We start from the raw sequence: 12,143 nt of genomic DNA on the forward strand, positions 1-12,143 counted from the left end.
AAGAACATTTACACATGCTTTTTACTTAAATATATAAAATGTTATTTTTTTCCCCATGATTGTTTTCACATCTCCCATTAACATTTGGCATTGATAACTCAGAGTAAAATTATTCCAGTTGCTGGGTGGTGGTGGCGCATGCTTTTAATCCCAGCACTCAGGAGGCAGAGGTAGAACAGGTGGATCTTTGTGAGTTTGAGGCCAGCCTGGTCTACAGAATGAGTTCCAGGATAGCCAGAGCTGTTAAACAGAGAAACCCTGTCTCGAAAAACAAAAACAAAACAAAAAATTATTCCAATAATTATAGCATGTCTAGAAAAACTACCGCTAGATATACCAGCTGAGTTAATGCAGGTGAGTGCCCCCCCAAGATATAGTTTTATATTAACTGTGTTGGGTGATTTGCCTGCATGTATGTTGTATCACATGAGTGCCTGGTGCCTGACGAGGCCAGAGAGGGTGTCAGATCCCCTGGAGCTGGAGATCCAGGCTGCTGTGTGCTGCCGTGTGGGTGCTGGGAACTGAACTGGGATCCTCTGGAAGAGCAGCCCATGGCTCTAAACTATTGAGTCATCTCTCTAGCCCCTGAATGCACCTGTTTTAAAGATTAAAATTGGTGATAGGGATCGTGTCTTCTTGTTTCAGTGATTTAAATTAGAAAACAAAATAGAACCTTAGTGTCACACGCTACCTGCAGATGTCTAAGTAGCTAAATTTAACATTACGTGAAAATTGAGATTATGATAACATTTTGCCCTATGATATTATTTGTGATAAGACAGGAAATTTGAGAAGTATTTCAAGTTTCAGTTACTATGATTAATTATAGTTATTTCTGTCTATTCATTTGTTTATAGCCAGAAGGACTTTTTTTCCATTCAGGTCCAGCCTGTTGAACTATGCTTCCTATTTAGAATGTCTTTTCATAAACTTACTTTGTGATTATTTCTACTGAGTAGTTCAAAGTAGAAGAATAATTTTTAAAAATTAATTAAATGGGGGATTTTGTGATTTTTTTTTTTTCCTCTTAGAAGCCTTGAATAATCAAATAAACCCATCTGTCTTCCTGTTGATCTAGGGTGGTTGCATCATTTACAGTGTAGTTTTGAGTACACTCAGGAGTTAACATGCTCAGCCTTTAATTCTGTGAATTAATGTATATGAAAACTGGTGTGCATTTTGGTTTTGAGACAGTTTTGTTGTATGGTCCAGGCTGACCTGGAACTTGAGTTCCCCAAGTGGGCTTACAGGCCTGTGCTACCATACCCAGGTGGCATTCACTAATGGATGATAGGCTCTCTACTACTAGTCTAGCCTGGCTGGCATGGTGGTGCATACCTTGAATCCCAGCACTGGGGAAGCAGTAGCAGGCAGATCTCTGAGTTCTAGGTCAGCCAGGGCTACGTAGTAAGACCCTGCCTGGTTTTGTTTTGTTTTGTTTTTTTAAAGTTAGTCTGTTTGTTGGAGTGTTTAGTAACATTGAAAGGGTAAATCCTTTGTAGTGCAATGTACCTGGTGATCCTTAGGTAGTATTGTTTTCTTCAGTCAGAGAACTCGTAGACTCTGTTACTACCTTTCCAAATCCCAGCGTAATGAAATTGACAAAGATACTTTTTATTTTATATGTATGAGTGTTTTGCCTGCATATATGTATGTGTCACCACGTGCCTGCCTGGTGTCTGCAGAAGCCGGAAATTATCCTGGAACTAGAGTCGCAGATGGCCATAGCTGCTGCCTGGGTGCTGGGAATCAAACCTGGGTCCTCTGCAAAAGCATCAAATCCTCTTAACCACTGAGCCATAACTCCAGCCCTGAGCAAATGCTCTTTCTTTATAAATAGCAATTGTTTCAGTATACATTTGAGCATACCATGGCATGCAATATCTTTCAGTCCTAAGCATTTTACATTTGTCTTTTGTCTTTTGGTTTTCTATGGTTAAATGTTCCTGTGGATGTGAACTGAAATGGTGCTGGCTCCCTCTTGTGGTGAAAGCTCCTTCTGTCAGTTACAGAAATCCTGTAGATTAGAGGACAAATGCTAGGTCAGGATAATTTTAAGGCAAACTAAAATGATTAATTTTACTTAGCCAGTTCACCAGTGTTCATATAGTTAGCTCTTGAAAGTTTTGTTTATTTACATTACAAGTGAATGCTTTTAAATTATTTTCCTTCTGCTTATTCCCTGGTGAAATCTGGTTCATTTTTAATCTTGCTTATGAGTAGATGAACCAAAGAGAAATTTAAAATTTGAATAGAGACACATGGCTTCATTGACTTTTCTATTAGAGATTATACTTGACTTCATTAAATTTGCTAAGTCCTTACTTATCAGGAAATTATCCTACCTTAAGAAAATGACTGGTTGAAAGAAGAAGTTTATATACCATGCAAAGAAACAATAAAAGTGAGGATTTGGGGGGCGCCGGTGGGTGTTCTCAGCCCATAGCACAAAGTATTGAAGATGTATGTCAAGCACAGCTCTGCTGAGTGGCCAAGTGTAACTGCTCAGAGCTGAGGTTTGTCAGGGATCCTTTGGGGTTGGCGTTTTTACTGGTTGAGTCGTCTCTGTCAGGTGAGTAGGAAAACAGATTCTGGAGTCAGGCTGGCCTTGCCACTTTCTCCTTGGATGATTCTAGGACTTCAGGGCTTCAAGTTTTTCACCTAAAAAAAATTACGGGAAAGGGAGAGATCTACCTTGTTCAGTTTCCTAGTTCATTGAATTTCAAGACTATGTCCACTCATTTTTACATTCCCTGCACCTGATACATACTATACTGAGGGAACAAGAAGTGAGGACCAGGTTTGACCAATTCAGGCGTAGTCTACTGTTCATGAAGCCTTTTACCCAGGCTTTGTTCTGGAACAACCAAGAAGGGGCTAGCTTGTTATGGCTTGTGAGAGTCCTGGCTCCTGACTCTCAAAAACTGATGCTGCTAGGTAGTCAGGCCCTTCCCAGATAATGCCCAGTGCTGTGAGTGCCAGCCCCATCCTCGACAGGGAATGGTATGATTCTGCCAGCATGGAGAAGTGGATCAACGGTCAGTAATTTTGCCATCACAGGCTGTCTGTATCTCAGTTCTGTTCTGTCTGCCGGGGCGTGTTGTGGAGGGGCAGTTCCAGCTGGTCATTTAGAGGCTTGTTTTCCAGAAGCTTGGGACCCAGAAGCCGGGCATCCTTTGAGGTGTTTGCTGGCACGTTTACACCTGTGAGGGAGAGGAAGGTTAGCTTTGGAGCATTAGGAATGGGCCCGCTTGAGTGTGGTCCGTTTTTCTTTTCCTGTTGTGATGTTTCATTTTTCAGCCCCTGCTGACTGCCGCATGTATTAATCCCTTTCTTTAAAAAAAAAAATGTAATTCAGGGATTTGGAAATGGAAGTGCTGAGTCGAGCAATATAAATGTAGCGAAGAGACAAGCCCGTTGGTGTGGCTGCTCACTTCTGTGGCCTGGCTGTCCTGAATAGCTTGTTCTAAATCTGTAGTAACCATCTTTTAAAGAAATGTCTTCGGAAACATTCTGCTTGATCAGGCCTCTGTCCATTTCCTTGTCGTCATGGTTAGGACACCAAGGATTTATGCTTACTACACAGTAAATTCTTGCATGTCTTCTAGTTCCCTATTTGGTTAGCTAGTTAATTAAACTTCAGCATAATTACATAATTCACTGTGCTCATTCCATAAAATAATTTAGCACCTTGCTTTTCAGGGCTGTCAGAAGGCAGAAGCAAAGAAAAAGTAATAAGATAAAAACGGAGCCACTAAAGGACAATCCATGAATCACACATCTGCTCCAAGAAGAAAGAAGAGAAGGGAAAGGCCCATCAATATCTTTGCTCTTAAATGTCCAGTGACTTGAGAATAAGGAAGATTTATGGTCCAACCTTTGATGCCATTTTCTCCAAGTGCCACACTGGACTTAAATCCAGCTGCTTTCCAAGGTGTGCACCTTCCCGAGCTCCATAATAGGCAGGTGGCATTTGCTGGCTTCGAGTCCCTTCAGCTGCCTTGCAGACCCGGGAGCTTTCTGCCCTCAGCAGGTTCCCTGGCTCTGTCTGCCTGCTTTTTCCACTCTTTAAATCCCACCAGTCTTTGTTTTGGCCTCTTTTGTCTGAAAAATGGGCATACAGCATATGTTTACATATACTACCAGGTATTAATGCAGATGAAAATCTATAGTCAGACTTTTGTTTTAATTTATATATGAAACTACTTTTGTTAACTGACCATGCCATACATTAAGGCACATCCAGCCCACAGTCCACGGGCCATGTGTGCCCCAGGATAGCTATGAATGTGGCCCAACACAGAATCATAAACACTTTTTAAACATTATGAGACTGCGTGACTTTTTTCATAACTCAGTGACACAGTCCTTGAGTGGGAACTTTGTAGGTCACGTCGTGTTGCAATGTCAAAAGGTTGGACGTGCCCAGGCTCTTTCAACAAGAAGTATGATGCATAATTACTTCAAGATTGGATCTGAAGATGATGGGGTAAATTGTTACTAAAGCATTGTAAAGATAAGAAGATTGTAATTGTGGTTTTATTATTAAATCTTTATTTTTTCAGTGCTTTTCCCAGTTGTCTTTATTATTATTATTATTATTATTATTATTATTATTATTATTATTTACATTCACCGATTGGTATTGTGTATGTGTGCCCGTGTGGACCTGTGTATGTATGCCTCAGCACTCATGTGCAGGTCAGATGATAACTGCTGAGGGTCTGTTCTGTCCACCATGTGGGTTTGGGGACTGACTGATGTCACCAGGCTCGGTGGCTCGTGCCTTTATGCCTCTCTCTGCTGCAGTTGTCTTCTGATGGTATGCAGTCCCTCGGATGTTGGATAGATGTGGAGGGCTGTGATTGCCCGTCATTTCGGCGTCCCAGCCTGTGCTGAGTTTACCTCCTCATGAGAGGAGTTGGTAGCAGAAGGCAGGATAGTGAATAACCCCTCACTCCTGGTTGAGGAACACTTCCTGGCTGTATGGCCTTGGTCAGACCCCTCTCTGTAAGCCTCTGTGTCTTCAGTATGGCTCTGGGAGCATCTCGTTTATGTCAGATTTGGTTTGTGACTAAACAAGACACACATGCCCAGCTCTCTGTTTTCTGCAGTCAGTGAGCTGTGTGACCACAGAGCCAGATGGCCCAGTTGCCTAGCGCCGAAGAGAGCAGTTCCATCTCCTAGAACAAGCAGTTTGTTGCTCCATGTCTCTGCCAGGTACCTACCTGGCTTTATCTCTTTAAGACTGAATAGTTGTAAATGGCTTAATTTGCATAATGACTTTTCTCTTGATTCCAAACAGCTGCTCTGGAGTTCATGGTGAAGCCTCTTGGCTTGGTGTTAGCTGGAGCCCTGTGAGTACTTACCTACTCCCCGTAAGCCAGGACTGTTGGAAGTGTTCTGTGAGATGTTTAAGCATGGGGCAGATCAGAATGATAGTGGTAAACATCAGGTGACATCAGAAGACAGACAAGTCGATGGTTCCGTGGTTGAAAGTGCTTGGGATGCAAGCCTGCCGATCTGAGTTCTGTCCCTGGAACAATAGAGAAAACCAGATGTATAACCCAGTTCTCCTATAGCAACATGGGAGGCAGAGCCAGACATGGCCAGACGCTCTGGGGAGCTAGCCTATGGTACCAGTGCAGTAGCAGAAATAAGAGAGACCCTGATTCAAAACACAGTGGAGGGCGAGAACTGACTTTCACACATAGCTGTGGCACACATTCCCCACATCCATGTGTACACATGTATGCATACAACAACAACAACAAAGATGTGTGCACGTGCGTACACATATGTGTGTGTGTGTGTGTGTGTGTGCTGGGCAGTGTTGTACCCCTGAACTTCATCCCCAGTTCCGCCCCATCGTTCGTTACACCGATGGCTGGGATGACGGGAGGACACTGACATGAACTGGAGGTCACTGAGTTCACCTCTCTGTTTCCATTCTGGTTGGGACATGGCCAGACTTCACTGTGTCTACCACACCGTGGCCCAATCTATGGGAGTCTCCCAAACTCAGACACCTGAGGGACCGTGACCACTGCAGAGTTGGTTCCTGATGGCCAGGGGTCATTTTTATCTCCATATTCCTCAATTTTAAGATAATGTCCGTTATAAATTCCATCATTCAGCTAGGTACTGTGGAATATACCTCCAGTCTGGCTATTCTAGAGGCTAAGGTGGGAAGATTGCTGGAACCTGTGTGTAGGCCTAGTCCCCTCGATATAAAGAATTCAACATTGATCTTACCATAGCTTTCCCCGGGGGAAAGGAACAGTGCTTCATGATTATACTGACTAGTTTTTAGATTTTCTGATTTTGGAAATATTGAAATGTAGACAAATTACATCTTAGAATTAAGGAACCTGAGCCTTAGTTACAGTCAAGAGTAATGTATCTTTTAAAACTCTGTGGCACGGTGACACATGCCTGTAATCCCAGCTTTGAGAGGTTAAGATCAGAAGTTGAAGATCAACTTGGGCAACCTAGCCAGCCCCTGCCTCAGGATAAAAGGAATAATAAGGGGTTGGGATCTGGCTTAGTAAGTAGTAGAGTGCTTGCCTGGTATGAGTAATGCCTGGGCTTAACTCCCAGAACCGCAAAAATGAAAATAGGCTTTACAAAGTTACTTTCAGGGCTCGAGTGATCGTTCAGTACTTAAGAGCATTTGATGTTCATCCAGTCGACCTGAGCTCAGTTCCCAGCACCACATCGGGCAGTTCACAACCGCCTACAACGCCAGGTTCAGGGGGCACAACATTCTTTTCTGGCTCCTGCAAAGAGCCCTGTATGAGAGAGAGCGCGCATACACACACACACACACACAGAGACACATAAAATTTAAAAAGGTAGTTACTGTCTTAGAAAATTAAAAGTAAATGGTTTAGTGAATCTGTTCTTACATTCAGTGAATATTAATTTCAGGGACATAACTGGTGTTCTCAGAATAAACCAATCATTTGTGACCCCGGGAAGTAGGATGTGAATTGAGAATGGGGTCAGTTGTTCTTCCTAGAAATTGGAGTATCTGAATTAAAGCACATGCTTTAGAGAGCCGTAGAAGATCTCTAATTCCAAAGGGGGGAATTTTAAAGGAGTAACAACCTAATTTGCTTTCGATTGCTGTGATAAAGACCATGACCAAAAACAACTTGGGGAGCAAAGGGCTTGTATGTCCCAGGTCACAGTTCATCGCTGATCACGTTAGGGCAGAAACTCAAGCAGGAACTTGAAGACAGGGACTGAAGCAGAGGCCATGGAGGAACACTGCTTACTGGCTTGCTCTCCGCGGCTAGCTAGCTCAGTTTGCTTTCTTAGAAAACCTAGGATCGCCTGCCCAGAGGTGGCTCTGCCCACCATAGGCTGGGCTCTCCCACGTTAATCATTAACCAAGAAAATGCTCCACAGACTTCCATACAGGCCAATCTTATGGAGGCATTTTCTCAACTGGGCTTAACCTCTTCCAAGGTGACCCTAGCTTGTGGTCAGTTGACAAAAAGACTAACCAGCACAATAATACAGGTAAATTTCATTCTTATATTACAAAATACGCTAGAGTCAGTGAGATGGTTTAGGATATAATGATGCTTGCTGCCTAGTGTAGCACGAATCCTAATTGGTTTTAATAATAAAAACTCAGAGCCAGATATTGGGGTAAATGCTGAAAGACCAGTAAAGGAACCAGTCACTAGACAGACTTCTTACTTCTGAATCCTCAGCCCAAAAGGAAGAGATCCTGTCTCCACCTGCCTTATATTCCTGTCTCCACCTCCCGAGTGCTGGGATTAAAGGTGTGTGCCACCACTGCCTGGCCTCTAGGGTTAACTAGTGGCTGGCTCTGCGCTCTGATCTTCAGGCAAGCTTTATTTGTTAGAGCACAAACAAAATATTGGCACAGCCTAGCCTGAGTTTGAGAGTTGGAGCCCAAATGGTGGAAGGAGAGAACTAACCCATCCCAGTTGCTCTCTGACCACCACACTCATATCCACAGTTATACTCACACAAAAGAGTAAAGCTTAAAAAGGAATTCTGACGCTTGTATGAATAGGAGTTATTGAAATCCAGAGTCACTTTATACCCCCTACTACCTTTCCTGCTTGAATTGTCTTATGGGATTGTCAGGGTTGACTCTAAGCCGTTGTCTTTGGTAAAGTCTTCCTTGAGCCCCGGGTACTAAGCAATGCCTCTCCGCATCCCTGCACCACACCAGATGTGCTTAGACTTCACCTAGACTCTGTTTGCAGATTTTATTTCTCTCTCTGGAAGATTTCGGCTTCCAACATCAGTGCCCATGTTGTCTGCTCTCTTGTCTCATGTACCTTGCAGGTACTCAGGAGAATTCGGTCAGGAGAACCTCGTTTTAGAGGTGTTGAGATGGCAGACAGAAGTGAGATGGGCATGGGGTTCGCTTTTGTCTTCTTCGAAAGAGTGAGAAAGAGAAAAGGGGCTCAGACGGCAACCCCAGGAGGGATGTGGAGTCCACACAAGGGCTGTTTGTAATGGCTAGTGGCGGCTGTGCCGGGAGGGCACTGAGGCCTTGAACTTCATAACAATACCAACAGCTGTACTTTGGGACTTTTTTAAAAGAGCAAAACCAAAAATGTAATGTAGAAAAATCAAATATGACAAACAGCCTATGAAGGGTCCTGATTTGCTGCCCCCCTTACCATGTTCTCTGTCCTCTCCTATGGAGCTAGAGAGTGGCAGCACATTTCTCTCTCTCTCTCTCTCTCTCTCTCTCTCTCTCTCTCTCTCTCTCTCTCACTATCTATCTATCATCTATCTATCTATCTATCTATCTATCTATCTATCTATCTCTCTATCTATCTCTCTGAGTGTGTGAATATGCACTTTTAAAAATAATTTTTAAGATATATACTTCAGGTAATTTAATCCTTCCATGCGTTAGAATAACTTGATGTACTCACTTAGCTCTGTATGAACTAGAAACTGAAGGCAGAAGTCTCTTGCCTCCTTGAGTTTGACCAGAGATTCCTACCTGCATCACATACGACCTCCATTCACGAGAAGCTGGCATACAGAAATAATACGTTTTCCTGCTAGTCAGTACACATAAATACCAACGTAGTGAATGGAAATGCCATGTGATAGAACACTTCCTGCCTCAGATCCTTAGCCATGTTCCACAAGAGGCTAACACACCTGGAGCTGCATGGGTAAGGGACACTCCTGCCAAATGCAAAGGAAAGATCCAATTTCACTTATTTGATGTAATTTTAATTGGAGCATTAAGACACGGGTTAGATTACTTGAGGGTTAGCTAAGAAGGTCATTGCAATAAAGTGTAGATAAGGTCACTGCTGTTTGATTTCAGGCCTTTTCAGTATAAATGTTAACTCAGCAAGATTGAGGAAAATAGCACCAGAGTGATTGAGAAGATCTCAGAACTCTGGGAGGTGGCTTTTAGCCCCTTAGAAAGTTCCAGGACTCTTAGTTTGCACTTTCTTGTTATCCTGTTAACTAGCAGAGCTCTAATGTTAGATGTGCATTCTGAGGAACTAAACCTGTAGCTGGACATGGATTTGTATGCCGGCAATTCCAGCCACTCTGGGAAACCAAGGCTGGATTGGGAGTTCGAAGCCTGCCTGAGTAACATGATGAGGACCCCCCCTCCCCATTTGGAGGCAAAAAGAAACAGCCTGCAGAGATGAGCCTGTTTCTTTATCTGCAAATGGGGTTGATAAGGCTGCACAAACACCCTACATGCTTAGTGAGGGCAAAAGGAAACACTACTGCCGAGTCACTTATCAGGAACCACGTGCCCAGGTGAAGACAGAAGTTAAAAGTACCTCTCAAACTACAATCTCAAGAAAGCCAGTTACAACCCCCTTAATATTTCAGTTAGATTCTTTTATAAGTAGAAATATGAAACATGCTAAAGCTACCCCTCCCCCAAAAACATATTTGTAAATGTTTAGTGTTCTGTACCTTTTCAGAAATAGGAGAATCGATGTCTATAAAAATGGAATTCTTCAGGATGGGTTTACCGTATCTAAAAAAATGTCCTATGGTTGGACATTTGGTTTGCATTTTTCACGACTTTAGTAACCCTCTGTTGACATTTTCTTATCAAATCTGGAACTTCCTTAGGGTAAATAAATGTGTCATTTTTTTTCACTTTTTTAAATTTATTTTTCTATTATCAGCTTGATACAGTATAAATTCTTATCCTAATTGTGAAATGTTTTACCGAGGCTTGCCCAGTATAAGCCACAGTCATCCTAGGATCCCCCTGCTATATAGCCTCCCTGGATCTGTGGTTTGCAGTCTGATTGTTCTTTGCTTTATATCTAGAATCCACTTATGAGTGAATACATACCATGTTTGTCTTTTTGAGTCTGGGTTACCTCACTCAGGATGATTGTTTCTAGTTCCATCCATTTGCCTGCAAATTTCATGCTGTCATTGTTTTTCTCTGCTGAGTGGTATTCCATTGTGTATATGTACCACATTTTCTTAATCCATTCTTCAGTTGATGGGCATCTAGGTTGTTTCCAGGTTCTGGCTATTACAAATAGTGCTGCTATGAACATAGCTGAGCATGTATCTTTATGGTATGAATCAGCATTCCTTGGGTATATGCCCAAGAGTGGGATGGCTGGGTCTTGAGGTAGATCAATTCCCAATTTTCTGAGAAACCGCCATACTGATTTCCACAGTGGTTGTACAAGTTTGCATTCCCACCAACAGTGGAGGAGTGTTCCCCTTGCTCTGCATCCTCTCCAACATTGACTGTTACTGATGTTTTTGATCGTAGCCATTCTGACAGGTGTAAGGTGGTATCTCAGGGTCGTTTTGATTTGCATTTCTCTGATGATTAAGGATGTTGAGCATTTCTTTAAATGTCTTTCAGCCATTTGTAATTCTTCTTTTGAGAATTCTCTGTTTAGCTCTTTAGCCCATTTTTTAATTGGATTGTTCAGTATTTTGATGTCTAGTTTCTTGAGTTCTTTATATACTTTGGAGATCAGTCTTCTGTCAGATGTGGGGTTGTTGAAGGTCTTTTCCCATTCTGTAGGCTGTCTTTTTGTCTTATTGACTGTGTCTTTTGCCCTACAAAAGCTTCTCAGTTTCAAGAGGTCCCATTTATTAATTGTTGTGCTCAGTGTCTATGCTGCTGGTGTTATATTTAGGAAGTGGTCTCCTGTGCCCATGCGTTCAAGAGTAAATGTGTCATTTTAATAATTACCATGTATTGCTTACTATGCAGTGTGCTGTTTATGTTTCATATGTAACAACAATCACATTGACAAGTGGGGTGCATGTTTCCTATAAATGCAAATACTTCTTATAAATGCAAATACCATGGTTCTAGAGCTCTTACTAGAACATCAAACTGGAATCACATGAGTTAGCTCTGAATTTCTTTCCAAGAACAGCAAGTGAAGTAGTAGGGGAGACTGTGAAAAAAAAAAAAAGCACTGCAGATGATAAAATGTAGACTCACTCTGCTAAGAAGGGTGCTCTCCCATCTTGCAGAATGGGCTTTATACTTAAAACTGCTCCTCAGAGCAGTTGTAATCAACATACTGACTATTGAGGTTGCCTGGGCAGTGTCTGTCCACATTCGCTCACATAATGACTGCATAGATAGCTGTAGAATAAATCCTGGTTCATCTTTTTTTTTAAAATATTTATTTATTTTATTTCATGTGCATTGGTGTTTTGTCTGCATGTATGTCTATGCAAGAGTGTCAGATCCCTGGAATTGGAGTGAGCTGCCATGTGAGTGCTGAGAATTGAACCCTGGTCCTCTAGGAGAGCAGTCAGTGCTCTTAACCGCTGAGGCATCTCTCCAGCCCATACCCTGGTTCCTCTTAACTGTGGTGGATTTGCTACAAGTTGTGAAGTGCCCATTTAAGTAGTGTGAGAAATCAAACTATTATTTGTCCCGTGTCATGGAGGGTGTATGCGCTTTAACATTTGGCTGTAAATTGGAATCATTTAGTGCTTTTTAAAACATGGTTAACTCTCTTTTAATTTGCTAAAATGCTGTCTGATAGGGAGTTTTTTTGTTTTTTTGTTTGTTTGTTCGGGTTTTTTTGTTTTGTTTTCCCTCTCCGATTCTGTTGTGCAGCCAGGGCTGAAAACTATCAAGAGGGTGTAAAAGGAGGTTC

General features: G+C 42.3%; 1 protein-coding gene across 2 annotated transcripts in view; it reads left to right on the forward strand.

Moving 5' to 3' along the window:
- Positions 1-3,813, forward strand: part of Zcchc4 (zinc finger CCHC-type containing 4) — a 47,598-nt gene extending 43,785 nt beyond the window's left edge. For both annotated transcript variants that reach the window (XM_028865908.2, XM_028865909.1), the window contains one exon: positions 3,703-3,813. In XM_028865908.2, the coding sequence (XP_028721741.1) occupies positions 3,703-3,772 (70 nt within the window). In that variant the 3' untranslated portion in view covers positions 3,773-3,813. The remainder of the gene's footprint in view (positions 1-3,702) is intronic.
- The last annotated feature ends 8,330 nt before the right edge of the window (positions 3,814-12,143 follow it).

The sequence above is a fragment of the Peromyscus leucopus genome, chromosome 10, assembly GCF_004664715.2.
Source record: "Peromyscus leucopus breed LL Stock chromosome 10, UCI_PerLeu_2.1, whole genome shotgun sequence".
NCBI lineage: Eukaryota > Metazoa > Chordata > Mammalia > Rodentia > Cricetidae > Peromyscus > Peromyscus leucopus.